The sequence below is a fragment of the Silurus meridionalis genome, chromosome 3 (genome assembly GCF_014805685.1).
Source record: "Silurus meridionalis isolate SWU-2019-XX chromosome 3, ASM1480568v1, whole genome shotgun sequence".
NCBI classification, from domain to species: domain Eukaryota; kingdom Metazoa; phylum Chordata; class Actinopteri; order Siluriformes; family Siluridae; genus Silurus; species Silurus meridionalis.
In genome coordinates this window covers 9,173,058-9,193,668 of record NC_060886.1, presented here as the reverse complement: position 1 = coordinate 9,193,668, position 20,611 = coordinate 9,173,058, and the positions used below count along the sequence as shown (strand labels likewise).

The following is a 20,611-nucleotide window of genomic DNA, read 5'->3' as shown; positions in this document are numbered from 1 at the left end:
AGGGTAAAAACCAACACCTGATAAAGATCTTCTCCGGGACAAGTCTCACATCAGTAGGACAGAATTTTCCCCAAACCAGAAACCTTTTTTTTTGGTCTGTTCTACTGATATGGGACTGAGATCATTTTTCCAATCACACTGATACCTTTAAAAATGATACCAAATATGAATACAGGGAACTTCTGAGTCACTTTTTCATGGCCAGGCCGTGTTCCTAAGAGGGAAAAAGGGGGGGGTTAAGAATGGGTAAGAGGGCATCTGAACAAATGGCTTTCTCTTAGAAAGTTTATTGTTTTGTTGCATGGCAGTTCCCGGGTTCTGACCTCATGGAGAGATCTGACCATCCTTACATATTCTAATGTTTCATATGGTAGCTGAACCAAACCAGATAGTGATCAATGTAAATAGAACAGACTCAATGATGTCTGAGAAAAACTGCATCAACATCTCCTGTGGCAGGTTGAACTTCCTCAGTTGGTGAGCGAAGAACAATCTCTGCTGACTCTTCCTTGTAATGTAGTCAGTGTCTGGCACTTCAAGCCCTAAGAGATGGTAGATGCCAGAAATAACTCCACTGCAGCCACAGTACTGTTCAAAATGATGAGGGGGGATTTCTCCTCCAATCTACTATAATTTTCACTGTTTTGAGTGTGTTAAGCTCCATCTCCAGATCCAGTGACTACATTTGACAGCCAACTGAACACAACCCTGAGAAGTGCAGTGCAATGTTGACTGCATCATCTACAAACCAGTTTGTTGTGTATGCAAACTGAAGGGGTTCCAGCATAGGTCCAATCCGGTTTCTTTAGATGGGCCAAAACCAGTCTCATAAACATCACCATGATTCCAGACACGGGCCTGAGTCATTAATTTCTGTGATTTTCATTTTCTTGGAGATAGGGATAATGGTGGTACATTTGAAGCAGATGGGTACTTGACTCTGCTCCAGTGATCTGTTGAAGATCTGCATGAAGATAGAGGCCAGCTGGTCAGCCCAGATTTTTAGACCGTCAGATGAAACACCATCTGGACCTGGAGCTTTCTTTGTCTTTTGTTGCAAGAGGGGGATGTTGTAGGTGTTGATGGGGAAGTAAGATCAGAAATGGGGAGGTGTGTGATACTAAAGCAGGCTTTTAAATCTGGGATTTTGACCCGATCTACACCCTATCACATGGTATTTTGTTCTGCTGGAATGAAGAGAGCCAGAGAAATGTTTTTAATCCCCATCAGTCTAGTCACATTAACCTTTACATTTTAATGCAGATTCCACAGTGCTATTGAGTTCTTAAAGCTATAGAGCAGATTTAAACTGAATGGATTTAATAACAACGTCAACATTTTGATGACTTAGTGATTTAGTAAAACAAAGGTCAAAAAGTAAAAGGTCAATAATAGCCAGAATTATATTGTATATCATTGTATATTTTTACATTTAAATAATGAGCCTAATATTTGAAATAATTGGATTGTGTTCATAAAATAAATGTACTTGCATTTACTGTTTCTTAGTTGTCTAAAAAGACTCAATGCCACTGTCTCTAATCCATACAACATCACAGGTCTCACCACAGTCCTATAAACAATACATATACATACATATACATACATACATATACATATACATATACATACATACAAGAAGATATATATATATCTTCTTGTTTATAGGACTGTGGTGAGACCTGCGATGTTGTATGGATTAGAGACAGTGGCATTGAGTAAAAGACAGGAGGTGGAGCTGGAGGTAGCAGAGCTGAAGATGTTGAGGTTTTCGTTCAGAGTGACGACGATGGACAGGATTAGAAATAGTTTATTAGAGGGACATTGCATGTAGGACGTTTTGGAGACAAGGTGAGGGAGGAGAGATTGAGATGGTTTGGACATGTGCAGAGGAGGGACATGGGGTATATCAGTAGGAGAATGCTGAGGATGGAGCCACCAGAAAGGAGGAAAAGAAGAAGGCCAAGGAGGCGGTTTATGAATGTGGTGAGGGAAGACATGCAGGTAGTTGGTGTGAAAGAGGCAAATGTAGAGAACAGGGGGGTATGGAGACGGATGATCCGCTGTGGAGACCCCTAATGGGAGAATTCAAAAGAAGAAGAAGAAGAAGATATATATATATATATATATATATATATATATATATATATATATATATATATATATATATATATTCTTCTTTCGGCTTCTCCCATTAAGGGTTGCTACAGCGAATAATCCAAATATATATATTTATATACTGTAAAAAACATTCAAATAATTCTTATGGCTGCCATAAGGTTGCAATGGACTTTAACAGCAAACATGGTGAGCAGACGCTGCTGTTGCCAGACAGGGAGCCAAAGTTGGGAAAGACGAGTCTGTGTGTGTTTACAAAAAATTGGAGATCATGTCGAGTATGTTTTGTAAATAAAGCTACAGTCTGTTAAAAAAAAGTATTACCCTGATGTATGAAGACTTTTGAGACACCCTTTTTGAGATCCAACTCTGGAGTCACTTTGCGGAATATTCTGAGCTGTATTTTGTCTTTTTTAATTAACACAGTCCTTCGTGGCTTGTTGTAAAACCTGCTCTGAGCAATTTCTAGGGGGACATTACATCATTTGTCAACAAGAAACATTGCAATCAGGGAGCGCTTAAGCTCAAAAGGAAAAACACACTCGGATGCCTAGAGAACAGCAACAGATGACTCATTAGACAATATTACTTTGTTCCACTATTCAAAGGTCCAAGTTTTGCAGTCGTTACAGCAGGTTGTTCTCATTAAACTAGGTCAATTGTGGGAAATGCTGTTTTATGCCTTCCTGTTGTTTGATTTCTTTTTCTAATTTTCATTTAGCAACTATGACATTTTATGGTTTTATTTATGTTTATCTCTGTGCTTGAGGTTGCACTTTTTCTTTTTTCTCTTTCAACATTTTTCTTGGAAATATTCTGTCATGCTTTCCCTTGACTTTCCCTACTGGAACACAGGCAGTTCGAACAGCAGACTACTTATTATGTCAAAATTTGTTTCATACTGAAACAAAAGCACAGAAGTTCAAATATGGTTTTAATTCTTTTAATAGAAATATAGTAGTGGCCTGTTCTGTACACACTGAATTAGAAACACATTTACATTTCTGACTTGACTATGACAATTGATGAATGCCTTTGTTTCGTTTGTTGGTCAAATAATGTATTTAAACCATGAAAATGTTAAAATGTTAATATAAAAAACTAATACATAAAAATGCATTTGCTTAACATTTTGCATTGGCATACTGTATCGTTTGCTATCATTACAAGTAATTATTTAAAAAGGTAACAAAAAAGGCTAACAGAAAACAGAAGCTACAGCTGTAGTGCTCTCATCAGCGACTACATCGTGTTTGTGTGTGTTTCTGTGGGTTGTTCTGGAGATCAGTCTGGCTTGAGGTAATGTGAATAAATTTATTGATAAATACAACATAAAGAAGCAATAAACCATTCTTTCATTCCTCCTTTGGTCTCACTTATCTCTTTTATCCTTTGGATGAAATGTTTGGTTGTAATAACTTGAGAAAAAAAATAGAAAGCTGGCCGTGATTATGAGGAACAACCCTGCAAAGTAATCATTTTTCAAGGTTTATCTTTTTTGGCCTCATCAGAGAGGATGTGGGGAAATCTAAAACATGTAACACCTCAGATTTAACTGTGGCTTGAAGGACAATAAAACATTCATCTGTTTTGAGATTCAGTAGTCCTGCAAGAGCAATTCAAATTTACAAACATTATTATAAAGAGATTTGAGTATACAGGTGCATCTCAATAAATTAAAAGGTTGTGGAAAAGTTCATTTGTTTCAGTAATTCAACTCAAATTGTGAAACTTGTGTATTAAATAAATGCAATGAACACAGACTGAAGTAGTTTACATCTTTGGTTCTTTTAATTGTGATGATTTTGGATCGCATTTAACAAAAACCCACCAATTCACCCAATCAGCTAATTAACTCAAAACACCTTCAAAGGTTTCCTGAGCCTTCAAAATGGTCTCTCAGATTGATTCACTAGGCTACACAAGCAAGGGGGAAGACTGCTGATCTGACAGTTTTCCAGAAGACATTTATTGACACCCTTTACAAGGAGGGTAAGACACAAACATTCATTGCCAAAGAAGCTGCTGGTCACAAAGTGCTGTATCCAAGCATGTTAACTGAAAGTTGAGTGGAAGGAAAAAGTGTGGAAGAAAAAGATACACAACCAAACGAGAGAACCGCAGCCTTAAGATGTTTGTCAAGTAAAATCGATTCAAGAATTTGGGTGAACTTCACAAGGAATGGACAGAGGCTAGGGTTAAGGCATCAAAAGCCACCACACACAGACATGTCAAAGAATTTGGCTACAGTTGTCGTATTCCTCTTGTTAAGCCACTCCTGAACCACAGACAAGGGCTCTTACCTGGACTAAAGAGAACTGGACTGTTGCCCAGTGGTCCAAAGTCCTCTTTTCAGTTAAGAGCAAGTTTTGTATTTCATTTAAAAACCAAGGTCCCAGAGTCTGGAGGAAGGGTGGAGAAGCTCATAGCCCAAGTTTCTTGAAGTCCAGTGTTAAGTTTCCACAGTCTGTAAAGATTTGGGGTGCAGTGTCATCTGCTTGTGTGGGTCTACTGTGTCACTGCACCTATTTACTTCATGCTTACTTCTGCTGACCAGCTTTATGGAGATGCTGAATTCATTTTCCAGCAGGATTTGGCACCTGCCCACACTGCCAAAAGCACCAAAAGTTGGTAAAATGACCATGGTGTTGGTGTGCTTGACTGGCCAGCAAACTCACCAGACCTGAACCCCAAAGAGAATCTATGGCTTATTGTCAAGAGGAAAATGAGAAACAAGAGACCAAAAAAATGCAGATGAGCTGAAGGCCACTTTCAAAGAAACCTGGACATCTATACCACCTCCTGATCACCTCCATGCCATGCCAAATTAAGGCAGTAATCAAAGCAAAATGAGCCAATACCAAGTATTGAGTACATACAGTAAATTAACATACTTTCCAGAAGGCCAACAATTAATTAAAAAAAGTTTTTTATTGGTCTTATAAAGTATTCTAATTTTTTGAGATAGTGATTTAGTGGGTTTTTGTTAAATAGGAGCCATAATCATCACAATTAAAAAAAACCAAAGACTTAAACTACTTCAGTCCGTGTGCAATAAATTAATTTAATATATGAATTTCACAATTCCAGTTGAATTACTGAAAGAAATTTACTTTTCCATGACAATCTAATTTATTGAGATGCACCTGTATATTACACACGATATTTCCTAGTGTTTGTTGGACATACAATGATGGTTTATTAAAATCACAGTTTGACATTAAAAGCCTTCAAATATAACACTTTAAGTTTTCAGGAAGTGAATATCTTGGGCCAGGGTCATATTTCAGAACTCTAGTAAATGATTATCAACCCCATTACAGCAAAGTCAATAAGGCACATATTAGAATTTGATCATGCCATATGATAAACATTTAGATCAATGTGATATAGATTAAAAGGAAAGCTAGCATTGATCGGCAGTATTTTGTTTACTGCACTTAAATGCAGTTTTCAAGTTTGTATATACTTTGAGCATTTTTGTATTGGGGAAACATTTACTTTACAACATTTTAAAGTATTATTCTACTTTTTACTTCACTACTTTTCAGAAACATATGCCATTCATTTCTACTTTCAAATAAAACAGATAAATGAGAACCTGTCTCAAGACCACAGGTTCTGGTAAGAGTGCATGAAGTGAAGGTTCTCTCACTGTGTGTTTGCAATTATAAAGGAATATTGGGTTGCATTAATGATCAGATCAGTACTTTTATTTTTTGGTACATGCATCCACTCAAAAGTAAGTACTTTTATTAAAGTAGAAATGTTAAAGGGGAGCAGTGAAGTTGTACTTTTACGCAAGGCATTACAAACCTCATACATCAGTGAGCTAAATGTTTATCATGGATTCTACAAAAAAAATTCTAAAATGGCAATAAACAGAAGATTTAGTTACTGTCAACAGGTCTAAAATGACAAATAATTAAGGTGTTAAACGAACATGGAGACTTTTTACTAAATACCTTGTTGTGTGTAACAGGCTACAAGGTGTGTGTCCTTTTTACATTGATGAAGTCTCACTTGGAGTATCTGCCAAACTAATGACACAAACAAACACAGAAATGTGAACAAAGCTTTGCCAAAAAGGAATAATCACATTTAATCACACATTTCGCCATTCACACTTACACTTGATGCTGCTTCGCAAGTTTTACAAACTGACGATCTTTAGCATAAAGCTCAATAATGCGAATCCGGTCCTGAATCTCCTGCAGACCAAAGGAAACAACACTGACTAAAAAAATAATAATAATAAATCGCAAAAGGCACCACAACAAACAGAAAAGAACAGGAAATGTACCTCTTTGGTGAGTTGACTGTTCTCATAGACGTGCTGGATCTCCTCACTGCTAAAGTCTGTGGAGGCCTCGGCGCTCGCGCTGCTGTGGATCGGAGGTTCAGGATACCGCCGGTAGTAATGACTGTAACCAGTCGTCGCATCACTCTCATACATGGGATTGTACTTTGTAGCCCATTCCAGAGAAGCAACACTGTCTCCTCCCCTGTGTGTACAGATACAAACACACATAAAGGTAAGTGGTAGCTCAGTGGTTAAGACATTGAACTTCTGATCAGAATAGAGTTCTGCAACTAGATTCTAACTAATTAATGATTTTATTGTTAATCATAAATATAATATATTGTGTGTCATGCAGTCATTCATGCAATGGTATGCAAAACCATGATCCTACTAAACAGCTACTTCATTTACGGTACAATATTCAGCAATCAAATATTTATATAACCTATTTGAAAGCTGGCGGCCTGCATGTTTCTTACCTTCACCACCTTCCATATGGATTCTGTTCTCAACAAATCTGGGTAAACTAATGAGTAGGCACCAAACAGAGGCTGCATTTTTTATGATGTCATCATGGCGATGTTTTACAAAGTATTTTACATTATTTTAAAACTACAAAAGACTAAAGTATTTTGATACAAATTCTGAAGCCATTTTTATCAACCATATCAAATACAAAAGACGTATTTCAAATACATGTATCATAAATACTGCTTATCCCTGCTGCTGGGCCTCAACTGCTCAGTTGTATAAATGAGATAATTGTAAGTCGCTTTGGATAAGAGTATCTGACAAATGCTGTAAATGTAAGATGATGTAATGTAAATGTACATGTTTTTGTGGTGTATTTCCATTGATTGAAATTACTGAAATGACATTGCGTACTGTGACCTTAATCTCAGTAACAATAAAAATAAAATGTCCCCATCATTTTCTTTTTTTATAAAGCAATCATCTGCTCCTTGTAAACAACTAAATAGTCCAGAAAGACACACATGCACATGCTTGTGCACACAAACACACACACACACAAACAAACATGATGAGTTGACAAGCAAATGCAATGTCATTATTTTAAGCAGTTTGTAATTAAAAACAGACATATCTCTAGGCCAATAAAAATGATCTCATAATAAAACAATTGGAACAATGTAGGTTCTCGCTCAGCCAAAGAAAACTATGTTCTTGTTTTAAAAAACAGCTCATGAGATGAACATAGTTCCAGCTATGAAGACCAAGGTCAAACACAAAGAAAAAATCATGTCAATGTTTGCATTATTGATGCATGTTGTAGAATGGAAAAGGGTCAAAAATACGTCTTTGCTTCTTAATAACACTAACTAATGGTGCATTTTTTTCAGAACATAAGCATGCTTTTTATGAGCTGATTTTATGGTATCATTGAGTTTTTGTTCTCTGTGGCTTATTAAAGTGTGGAATTTAACTTTTTTGTCTATAAACCAGTTCGACACTGAAGTGGTATGTGTTTCCATAGACATGCTCCATTACCAGTATGCCTGAAAGAAAAAAAGTTTAACCGAAAGCTACCAATCAGGATTATTTAATTGTAATCAATATTTTTCATGTTTTGTGTGGGGGGTAAAGTTTTTTAAATGATGTTTGAGAATTAATTTCAAGCCCAAATTCACTTCAGATATATTCATTAACAGTTATCACATTTCTAAACATTTTATTATTATTATTATTATTATTATTATTATTATTATTATTATTATTATTATTATATGATTAAACCTATTATAGAGCCAAAGGCTGGTTGTGGACGAAGTACACAAACCATGTATTTAAGTAAAAGTAGAGATACACTCGAAAAAATATTACTCCAGTAAAAGTCTACGATAGTATTTGCATTGAAATGTAATTAAGTATCCGAAGTACTGAAGTATGATTTATTATGGCTATAATGTTCCTATTATCATTTTTGTCAGAAGACTCTTTTCTTAATCAACTCAGTTTATGTGAAAAGACTCTAATGTTTCTCTCCAATCTATTATTAGAATTATATTAATGAGTCAGACACTGATTAATATGTATTAAAATGATCATGAGCTCAAAACCTTCTTTTCAACTACTTCAAAAGAATTGCGCAAATACGATCAAGGGTGTTGTCACAAGTTAGAGAGTTTCTTCCATCATTTATTACACCCAAAATGTTCTGCTTCCTGTTGAACTGATGCTGAACTGTATGTCCGTGATGAGTACAGTAGATACCACTGAGCGGCAATCAAAACAAGTTCAAATCAGAGTGTGTGCTCGACCCTGATTGGTGGCTTGCTGCATGATGGACCAGTTAAGTTTTTTTCACTCAGAAATAAAAGAAATGACTGATTTTGCAAAATGTAGTTGAGTAAAAAGTAAGATATTTGACTATGAAATGCAGTGAAGTTAAAGTAAAAGTCTCCCCCGAATAGAAACACTTCAGTAAAGTACAGATACGTGAAAAAGCTACTTAAATTACAGTAACGAATAAAATATACTTTGTTACTGTCCACCACTGCCAAAGGCATTCTGAGGTATGGTATGTTGTTATTTGTTTACCTCACAGTGTCCTGCAGCTCATCATCATATTGGTTTCTCAGGGCCCTAGCTAGGAAGAAGATGATTGCTAAAGCCAACAGCAGGAAGCCAGTGACTGATGCTATAGCAAGCCCTACCACCAGCAGCTCTGATACATACTCCTCACAATGCTCTCCTCGATACCACCAGTTCTTCCCTACTCGACACCTGTAGCACACAAACACACACATAGGTGTTAATATTATCAACAAAAACATTCCCATAGACTGTCTGAAGATGAGTCAAGTAATCACACATTTCACACCTGCAGATGGCTCCTCGACCTGGAACAATGTCACACTTGCCTTCATTAAGGCAAAAATCTCCCTGTATTTCACAGATGCTCTGACAAGGCAAGCCATCAATGCTGAAGTAGCCTGGGTTACACACACACACTGCCTCACTGGACCAGCGGTTCACGGTACATTCCGCAAACTCATTGCATGCCTGGAATTTGCACGGGTCTGCCTGATCGCCTAAAATGCAACACACAAAATTTCATTATAAAAGAATTTGTAAAGCTACAGCTGTAACATTTAAGTGTTGATGCCTCAGGAGAACACAAAGATTAAAAACAGATCCTGAAGAATGTTAGGATATACACACATCATATTAGCACTACACCAAAAATGTCCTTCATGTGTATGGAAGACCAGATTCCTTGAGGGTCCTGACTCTCTCTCTACAGAAAGTCAACTATATCTAAATTTTGTCTGATACAAAATCAGATTTAGAAGAAATAATTGTAAATGAATACAGTTGTCCCTATTATTTTATCAATAATGTGCAAGCCAGAGGCAATGATGGTGATGGTCATCCCTGAGAATTTTTTCAAAAAGTGCCTAATTGTGAATCTTGTTATATTCCTTATCTATCATAACGCAGTACATTGTGTTGTACATGCTTGCATGTAACAAGGCATAATTTAGTGATAGTTGTTTAAAAAAATGCCTCCCCCTAAAGTTTCACATGAAGAATTATCTCCACTTCTTCAATTTTAGTTACAGTTTCAGTTACACTTAGACTACCAGAATCACTCTCATTCCCACTTAAAGTGTGGTCTTTTCTCATGAACAGCACTTTTCATTATATACCAATGCTGGAGAACTGATCCTACCTGACTCCACATCTAGTGAGTATTTGTCTATTGCCAGATTCATGGTCTGGTATGCTGTGTTACAGAAGTCCTCTAGGATAACATAGACAGCTGTGGTGACACCGTGAGGAACCGGTTTCCCAAACTTTACACGGCTGTTCACCACGATGCTGCCATTCCTGAAGTTTAGTATCTCCAGATTCTGAAAGTCACTGAGGTTTGACTGCAAGTAAGGAACCAGCTGAGAAAAAAATAAACAACACAATTTTAATAAAAAATTGATGGAAAAAGTATTTTCTAATGGGAAAAATAATCAAGCATATACAATATGTGAAAAGTGGTGAAGCAGGAAATCAAGTACTGTTCATAATAAAAATTTGCAAAAATATGTAGTAATATTAACCTCTAAACTACTTTCAATCTCAATAACTTTACTAGAACTATTTACATAAGTGGCAATTTGGAAAATTATTTTCTTTTACCAACTCAAGGAACCTCTGCTCCAGGGCTTTGTACTCTGGAGAACTTTTATTAAACAAATCTTCTGTGAATATCATGTTGGTCACCCGAAGACTAAAGAACACGATCAGAACATGCCCAGGGCTAGTAGGCATGGCAATTTCACTTTCCTCTTCTTTTCTAGTTGGTATATGAACAGAAATTGTGATGTCTGTAGGCATGGTGGGCTCAAACTCTGGAGATAGATGTATGGAGTGAACAGGACAAGGTTCTGTGGTGATCTCCATTTCTGGAGTCTGAAAAGATGGTGTAATTGTTTCCACAGCAGGCATATCTCCCTCCATCACTATGGAAACATCAAAATGTTCTCTTTCATCATTCACAGCATCATTCACTTTAACTTTTATTCCTGCCAGAGTAACAGGCTTTTTTATTTCTTTAGAGGCCACAGTCACTTCCATGACCTTGATTTCTGTTTGTGTAGGAACCTCAGGATCTCCTTTCACAGCTTTCTCTTTCTGAACATGCATCACAAGCTCCTTCTTCTCTAAAGTTATTTTCTCCATTGGTTGTCTCTGTAAATTTGTCTTTTTCCTCTGATGATTCTGTTGTCCCTATGGCTGGTATGGGACAAGGCGTTGAAAGGGGTTCTTCTACATACTCAGTTACAATGGAAAATTTATAATCTTCTGCCAGAGATCTGTCAGTTAAAACAGATGTGTCTTCATCCATTTTTCCAATGCTTTTTTCATTATCTTTTGACAGATTATTTTCAAGAATGTCATCTCTCTGATAGGTCTTATTATCAGAAACAGCATGTGTGGGGCCTGCAGCTTGGGTGAAGGTCACAGTAGGAGTCACACTTGGCTGAGCTTCAAAAGTACTGTATAGAAGATCTTCCTTCACCTTTGCATCTAAACACATGAAGAAGAACATTTTTTACAAGCGTCTTGCAGCTCTTTAAGAGAGTGTACCTGGGTGGATGGCATTGTGCATACCTTTTGAAATGCTGGTCTGCTCAGTAAGTTGTTGCTGTACAGTGACATCAATCACTCCCATATAAATTTCCTCAGATAAACTTGAATCCTCTTCCATTCCGACTATAGGATAATCTTGTGTCTTTGTTGTAGTTTGTGTCTCATGCTAAACAAAAACACAGTCAACAACAAAGTCATACCTTTCATGCCATATGTGGTTGTTCTTCAAACTGTTACCACAAAGTTGGAAGCAGACTATTGTACAGGATGTTTCTGGATGCAGTATAATACAATTTTGCGTTCACCTAAAGTTGGAAACCCAAACATGTTCCAGCATGGCATTTCCTCAGTGCACAAAGCCAGCTCCATTAAGATCTGTTTTTTTCATGGCATTGAGAGGAAGATCTTGAGTGGCCTACTATAGAGCTTTGATCTCAACCCTACTGAACACCTTTGGGATGAATTGGAACACTGACTGCACCCTAGGCCTCCTCACCTCACCAACATCAGTATCTGACTTCACTAACAACCTTGTGGCTGATGGACAGAAATGTACACAAGCACACTCCAAAATCTAGTGGAACATCTTCCAAGAAGAGTGGATGAAATTAAATGAGCAAATTGGGACTTAATGTGGAATGCGTTGCTCAAAAAACATATACCATACTTATGACCAGGTGTCTAGAAACTTTTGGCAATATAGTGTAGCACAAAACACACAATAGTCTTAGGGTTAGATAAGATAGAATGTCTTAGGGATATAGAGCTTTGTGCTTTGCACTTTCCAAAATAATGTGACAAGCTTAATTCTACAATTTTATGTCTATGAAAAAAGAAAGGTGGTGGTGGTAGAATGACTATGGAATATCTCTAGCTGCCATAATGCACATTAACAAGCCTTTACATTTACATCATTTTGCCAGGCACCTGTATCCAAAGCGATTTACCTTTACAGTGTCTCATTCATAAAACTGAGCAGCTATAGTGTTAAGGGCCTTGCCTAAGGGCTCCAGAGTAGCAGCTTGTTTTATCCTTTATTTGCTAAAGCTCATCAAATTTACACATCACTATAATTTTCTTTACCTACCATTATCTCCAGTTGTTTTGGTCCCTTTGTATGTTGGGCTTCCTCTGGAGATGTGTTCTCTGTAAATAAATCAGTCCACTTTAGACTACTACAAAATGAAATAATTCAGTTAATTTAAAGTCATTAAAGAAAGCTCACAGTCCTGTGCACCTGAAGGGGCCTCTGTGATGTAGACATGCATGTCAGCCACTGTGTACAGAACAGTGGGTTTCTCTGATTCAATATTGTTGCCCTCTACTATATTCAAATGCATGGTGATGAAGTTAAGAGTTTCACTGCTGATCTCCTGGGCCCTTGTGATAAGAGACACAGCATAGTTCACCAATACAGACTCCCTACTGTGAAAAGAACACAAGAAATCATATTATATAAAAGTATTCAATTAAGTCATTTTTATGAATGAATTAAATGTCTTGTAACATACTACTACATAAATAATAATTTAGTGGTTTTATTTGATGATTTAAGAATTCAAACAATTTAGCAGATACCCAAACTAAGCCATAAAGTAAGAGCCTTCAGTGACCACATGTGTACACACAGTACATACAAGCATGAGCTTATTCTGCAGAAGACATCACTCAAGAATTAGACTTGCAGAACCATGACATTCAGATAATAATAATGATATAATATAATAATTAATATATGAGAAGGTAAAGCAATATATCAATCATAAAGTCTGGACTCACCCAGAAGGATCCATATGAGGCCTGAAAAAAGAACACAGTGCATACTATGTACAGGACATATTGCATACTTTCAATACCTAAACAATGAGTTATTTGATCTAATTGTCCTAAATGGGGGAAATATTGTATATAATATATACTGGAAAAAAATAGTATGTATCACCAACTATCAGAATACATTTTCTCCACAAATAAAGCTTCATGTAGCCCTTAAAGCCTACACTTACACACCTGAAGTCCTGTATAGATACACTCTTGAATTCATTGAGCTTCTCCAGTGCAGCTGAAACCTGCAGATACCACATATAAATTGATATTTGATCATATATTAATGAATGTATATACTTATGAATGTGTTTCAGAAAACTTTTTTTTATGTTACCTTCTCACTAAACTGCTGAGAGAGTGTGTAATATTGGCTGCTGGTTGGGTTTGAGAGCTGTTCTCTCCATCGCTCTTCTTTCAGTATCGCAGTGAGATTCATTCTATTTTCCACTGTTGGATGTATCAGCACAGCCATAGGCTCTATGTTACAACTGAACTGCAACCAAAACATACAGCACACACACACACACACACACACACACAAAAACCAGTTGGTTTTCCTGATTGCTAACTTGTTTTCTCCTTGCCCGCTAACTACAGCCTGATTGGAAAAACATTCCTCTTAAATGCTAAGTAGCAAATTTATTTCTTAGCCCCCACTCACCTCATTGTGCTTCTCTGAAATGGTGGTGCCAGATGAGCCTGGTGCCAGCCTTAAGCTCACTCCATCCATGTCTAACCTGATCTTTGTTTTCAGATTATCCCCCGACCCATCTACAAGGAGACTTCTTTTAGTCATGTGACTAGCAGGTGAAGCAGAGTTTATTTTATTATTGGTTATTTTACCAATTGCATTAACAAGACTAAATATACAGGACAGACCTGAAGGGCTGATGTCCTGCTCTTTGGATGGGTCACATAGATGCCTTAGAAATGAGCATTAGGTCAGAGGATATCTACAGTATGTGCATACTTAAGGCATATACCAGAGTAGCATTTATCTAGCATATTTACATTTATGGCATTTGACTGAAACGCTTTAATTTAGAACAACTTACAATTATCTCACTTATACAACTGAGCAGTTCTCAGTCAAAGAAGAAGTGGCAGCTTGGTGGCGCTAACATCTTAACCTGCCACCTCCCCTCACATGCACCAAGCCAAGTCAGTTTATACTGCAAGAACTATTGTAAATAAGTAACTGACTGATAATGACACTCACAAAATTGTCTGCATTGAAAACCAATGGAATTCATTTATGAAAATAAGAATCTACAGTAGATCAGCAGAAACAGATTTCTGTATGTGCCATTTTGATCAGTTCGCACTTGAAAGTGATATAATAGCTGTAAAGTATGAGGGGGATACTACTGCTGTTTTTCATTTGGTCAAGATTACTGACAAGTATTCTACTGTATAACTCTTCTGTAGCTAGCGCCCATATGTGATATAATATGGTAAAGCCAGTGTCAGAGTTTGGGGTTAAGAGTACATAGCACAAACCTGCACAAATGGGTCTTGGTTGTGTCACTGAAGATAAAAGACATAAAGAGATGAAGTATGAGTGGGTTGCTATTGACTCTTGGGATATTGCACAGAAAGGGAAGGGGAAATATATTGCTATTAATGGGGTTTGATTGGAATGAGTTCATAGAAAGATGGATATGTTGTGACATATCTTACTTTTTCAGCCCAGGTTGAACCAGCTTCTGCAGAGATAGATGATAGAAAGAAGTCACTCATGAGACAAACAAACATTTACAAAACTACCTTTACACATGCCCCTATACGCTACATATACTTGCATGCATCATTGCTTTAAGATGTTCTTCGGATTGGCTGAATGTAATGCCAATCTCCCTCGCACTGATTGTCCCGGTCTGGCATTGCCTCATCCAGTGCTGGTATTCATCCTCTACAGGTAGGCGGTACAAGAAAATCTTAAAAGCTTCCCATACTATCTCCTGGCACGCTGATAAAAAATACACACAATTTGACAATTAATGACAAATGATAAACTAAAATAGCATGAAGCAAAAGAGACACAAAAGAAGGCAGATATGTAAGTAAAAACAAGATAGAGCTGGAGAGTCAGCAGATTTATTTTGATGCCAAAATGCACCCTATCAGATCTGATGATAAAACACTGTAAGAGACTCTCAAGAACTGCACTTAGTGAAGAAAGTGCATCAAGCAGAAATACTTTTAAATACTGACAAGGCATGAGCTAAAATACTGGGCTCTGTATTAAAGTCACAGCAAATATTTTCCTGACACATTAATAATCTGAGATTCTGTTATTTTATTGACCACAATCCAGATGATATATTTAATGACATCTTTCAATTGTTCTATGAATATATACAGTATCTCACAAAAGTAGTAGACTCCTCACATTTCAGCAACCATCCCAGTATATCTATTTAAGGGACAATACTATAGAAATGAAACAGATATATTTTTAAATACCTCAACATACAGGAGTTATTGTCTAAATAACTGGCAATAAGTGATAACAGTTGTACCTATTCATTATGTTCATGTTTTTGTCTGCTTGACAGAACCATACGAATTTGTGTATCTTATAATAGAGCAGTTAAAATCGAGTGCTTTGAGTACAATTCTCTGGATTCTCAATTCTGGATGTTCAAAATGACACCTCAAGGAAAAGAACTCTCTGAGGATTTGAGAATTAGAAAAGATGGTCGAGGCTATAAGAAGATCAGTAACACCCTGAAACTGAGTTACAGTGCAGTGCACAGGGTCATACACAGGTTTTCCAAGACGTGTTCCACTCGGAACAACTCGCAAGGGTCCTCGTGCTGCAACAGCTGGTTCAAAAAACAGATGCATGAGTGCTGCAGCATTGCTTTAGACGTTGCCATCCAAAATCAAGTTTGATAACCTTTACCAGGGAAAAACATAGTAATTATAATTAAGATCAGAAAACGTGATATACCTTGGAAACTTTGGGGCATTGACATTTATTTATTTACAATATATGGCCCGACATATGCTTCATATTTTCAGTGTTGGTTTGTGTATGGGGAACAAAGCAGCCCTCTACTGCAACTAATGTAGAAACATTAATGCAAATAATGCAGCGATGCAGGAATCCAGGCATCCATTCGAAGTGTAAGTTGAATGGGAGTGTTGCATGTGTGTGGGTGAGTGCAATTAGTTTTGCCATTAGTCAGAAGTGCAGCATCTGGTACATTGGTAAAGTAGTCATTTATATGAGCTCACAAAGTTGGCAGCATTGCAAACAAGTACAAATGTTCCATCAACAACAGCTCATACCCTTACATGTTTATTGCTTAAACTGAAAGTTACATCACACAAGTAACCAGTGTAATAAAATCCAGTGGAAGATATTAAAAACCCATCCAATTGTGTGCATCTAATATTAAGCTAATAAGCAACGCGAGTACTTGCTTATTCACAAAACAACTCAATGTTCATGTTGGCTTTGTTTTATGGACATCCCAATACATGTAATTTAACAGGACCATCAAAATTATGCAAAACCTTTGCAAGGATATAAACAGGACGTCAAAATGCCTAGCGTTGTAAACATGTCGTTTAGAGCATGCTGGTTTTCATCACAATGATTTGTTTGGAGTAACAGAAAATAACTTGGTACGAGAACTATGATGTTTTGTTAAATTTTCATAAGTTTAATTCCTTAAACCTTGAGCTCATTGTTCTGTTCTTCCAGCTAATTCGTTTAGGGGTCAGTTACAGAAACCTAAAAGCAGCAGCTTCTATACACAGGGACATCTTTTTCTCTCTTTCTCTTTCCATCGAGTTACACATGCTCCTAATATACCAGTGATCCTGTTCCCTTCTGCACCCTGTACATGCTTTATCCTTCTTGACACCCTGATGAAGATGCTATCAACTGCAAACCAGTCAATGCAGCTGAGGATGGCTTCATACGAACAGCCCAAAAACATACATATTGTTGATGGTTCCACTTAGAATCCATGAAGATGACCTTGGACTGCAAATTGCCACACACACCATTTTACATAGAAGTTTTTAACATTTGATAACTTCAACCATAATGAAACTATAATGAATGTATATCTGGTATCATCCAGATGATGATGATGGTTTCCTTTCAAATCCGGTTCCTCTCAAGGCTTTTTCCCCTCATATCATCTCAGGGAGTTTTGCTTTCTCATCCTTGCTTCTCCTTATTAGAAATAAACGTATAGAGATAAAATCTATGAATTTTAAATATATATACCTAATCTATCTATTGCTCTAAATCTGCTTTATGATAATGTTCATTGTTAAAATCACAGTACTAAGTTGAATTGAAATAAATTCTTCTCATGAGCTATAACCTTAATCAGTAACAGACTGGGCACAGTTAAATGCTGTGATTTATTGTTGACAGTGTTATTATAACAATAATTGTCAATAGCATTTTCATTATGTTTAAAGCTGTATTCAATTTGTACACACTTTATTTGTACACCCTGACTATTTTACACTTTTTTTTTTTTATAATTTAATTTACTAGGTTTTTTTTTTTTTTAGCCTGTCGAACTAAATTAGTTCAAATTGCACTTGTAATTGAAATCTTATTCGTTAAAAAAATTATTTCTGCTCGTCTTCTGCTTGATGAGTGATAAAAGCTACACCCAGCTACTTATTGAATGCACGACCTCATGCAGTTTATTCAAACAGAAAAGAATAAAATATAAATAAATAAATAAATAAATAAATAAATAAATAAATAAATACATTTTAAAGGAAGAGGTAAAAAAAATAAGAAAATCCCTTTCTCTTTGCCTTGACCTTTATTGGTCTCTTTCCCTTGCCCCTGATTTACTAATAAATGGAGAAGACAGAGTTTTTTTGAATATTGTTCTTGGTGCTAGCATTCATAATTATATTTTGTATTTGACTCGGAGAGTAAAGTTTTTGAAATATTGATTGCTGTTCTATTGTTACTAAATAAAATATTTCCTATTATTGCAGTAAAGCAAACTGAGTACTGGAAACATTAAGTGGTCATGAGAATGAAAAATATAAATAATAACAAATCCTGAAATCCTTAACATATATACATTAAAGTCTCTACTGGGGTCTTATAGCTCAGTGCTCTTTGCTTCTCAGCTGCATACATAGTGTATACACTTGCATTTACAACGTTCAGGAGATTTATATTTTCACAAAGACTTACATGAAAGCTTTACTGTCTGCTTCGTACTTATTCAAGTACACAATTATGATATAATATATATAGAGAGAGATTTTTAAAGCACAGCCAAGCTGTGGTATTAGTAGTTAATTAAAGCAAATAATAAACTTCATTACCTTTAATTGCAGTTTATCTGTTCAATCTATCACATAAATTGTGGCACATGACCTGTCAGGGGCCAATACCTACCCATCACTCTGTCTGATTCCAACAGCTGACAGAAATCATTTTTATATAAACATGTTAATTGATTCCTCTCTATCAAAATTTCATGACCTCATCAGTCCATACTACTGATAATACTACTGATTATATTAGTATATCACATACTAATACAGTAATTAGATTCTACATTCAATCAGTTGTTGTTCATGGTCATTGATTGCAACAGTCAACAGTCCAGAAACGTAATGAAAGAAAATTGGCATAAGCAGCCAACCTGCATTCTCACCTCTCAGCTGGTAATATTTGAAATGGCTGGCTATAGCTTGTTGTAGCTTCTCCTGGGAACAGAATTGCACTCCGTTGGACAGAGGAAGGTTTTGTTTCCGTCGTCGCAGGAGTCCTCGTTCCTCAAGTGCTTCATTAAATTTGTCCAGCTCTCGTAGTCTGGGGACCCAGTTAGCATCATCTATTAAAAAGAAACAAGAAATGTTTTATTTAATAGGATTCTAAAATAAATGTATTTAGAAATGTACAAACTCTGTGTATTTCTTTTCAATCTGGAGAATTAAGAGATATTTATAGTTAAAGAATTTAGGATGGGAGGTACTGCAGTTCTGTAAATCAGGCAGTTTCAGACGCAAGTTCGTTTTCCTATCTACAAAGTTTTACTCCTGTAAAATGCATGTTTTTGATTAAACAATTAAATGTTAATGGTTCTCAAACATGACTCCAGCAATGAGTAATAACTGCACAGGGTCCACTGTCCTAAAAATCTGCACGCATGCCATATATTTATCAAGTTATTCTCAAGTGCCTTCAGATGAAACCCAATTACATTGCACTTGCTGGTTTAGAATTAAAACAGCAAGTTTTCAGGATTATGGTGTATTGACCATCAACTGCATCATACTTTCAATTTAATTACTGCTCTCAAAATAAACTGGATATCAAGAGAAGCAACAGATAGATGCTACTTTCTAGGAATTCTGATTTATCTTTGGTTTAGAGATATAAGTGTATTTGTTAGTATGTGTGTGTGTGTGTGTGTGTGTGTGTGTGTGTGTCTGTACTACAGAGATTACAGAGAGAATGAAAAAAAGAGACAGAAAACAGACTCAAGAACTTAATACATACCAGTACTCAGAGCAAAAACACTGGCCATGCACAAGGTAAAAATCCATACACACTTCCACATTTTGACTGGTCATCTGCCAAGGCTTCGAAGCTTACAAAAAAAGACAGCAGCACATATTTGCATTATTATGACACAGCAAGGTGCAATCCCATGATTCCATGGACTTGCCATAGCTCACCATTCAGGACTCTCATTAACTAGTTCATTTAGGATTCCAGTTTTGATTACATTTGGTCCGTCACGTCTGTGAACAGATGGTACTATGCACTTTTTTGCTCTCTAATCTTGTTCGGTAATCCTCTAGAGCAGCAACTCAAGAACTACCAGGAGTGAAGAGAGTTTTGAGAGCAGATAGTAAATAAATGGAGAGAGAAAGAATGCATAAATTGTTGGTGGAATTTCTTTAGTGTTCCCACAATGCTTATCTCAATATGTGGTCAAAAAAACCAAACATTGTGAAACAATAGAGTACAGGGTGAACTTCTAGTAAAGAGTTATTTAAAAAACACAGAGTTATATGAGACGTATATTTTTACAAATCACATTTTCACTCAACTGAGTTTCCTGGGTCTGTTAGATCTGTCCAATCTCAGCATGTCCGATACATACGTATTTTAATAAATTTTCACCAGCTTGTCCACCTGTTAGAAAGCCAGCCTGCACCCACTGACAGCTTGTCCTTTCTTCACCCCAATCACACATGGAAAACCTACCACACTAAGGCGATCTTGCTAAGACAGTC

The 20,611-nt window shown here is 36.5% G+C and overlaps 1 protein-coding gene across 1 annotated transcript; it reads right to left on the bottom strand.

Moving 5' to 3' along the window:
- Positions 1–5,229: 5,229 nt before the first annotated feature.
- On the bottom strand, positions 5,230–20,559 carry impg2a (interphotoreceptor matrix proteoglycan 2a). The gene is given in 22 exon segments (XM_046845223.1): positions 5,230–6,158; positions 6,250–6,329; positions 6,422–6,623; positions 8,981–9,166; positions 9,264–9,474; positions 10,116–10,335; positions 10,577–11,110; positions 11,112–11,467; positions 11,552–11,696; positions 12,618–12,676; positions 12,768–12,955; positions 13,310–13,330; positions 13,541–13,599; positions 13,692–13,850; positions 14,019–14,128; positions 14,237–14,280; positions 14,858–14,884; positions 15,038–15,063; positions 15,160–15,326; positions 19,021–19,200; positions 19,869–20,189; positions 20,426–20,559. Coding segments are annotated over 21 exon segments (3,039 nt in total). The 5' UTR covers positions 19,897–20,189; positions 20,426–20,559; the 3' UTR covers positions 5,230–6,121.
- Positions 20,560–20,611: the final 52 nt, after the last annotated feature.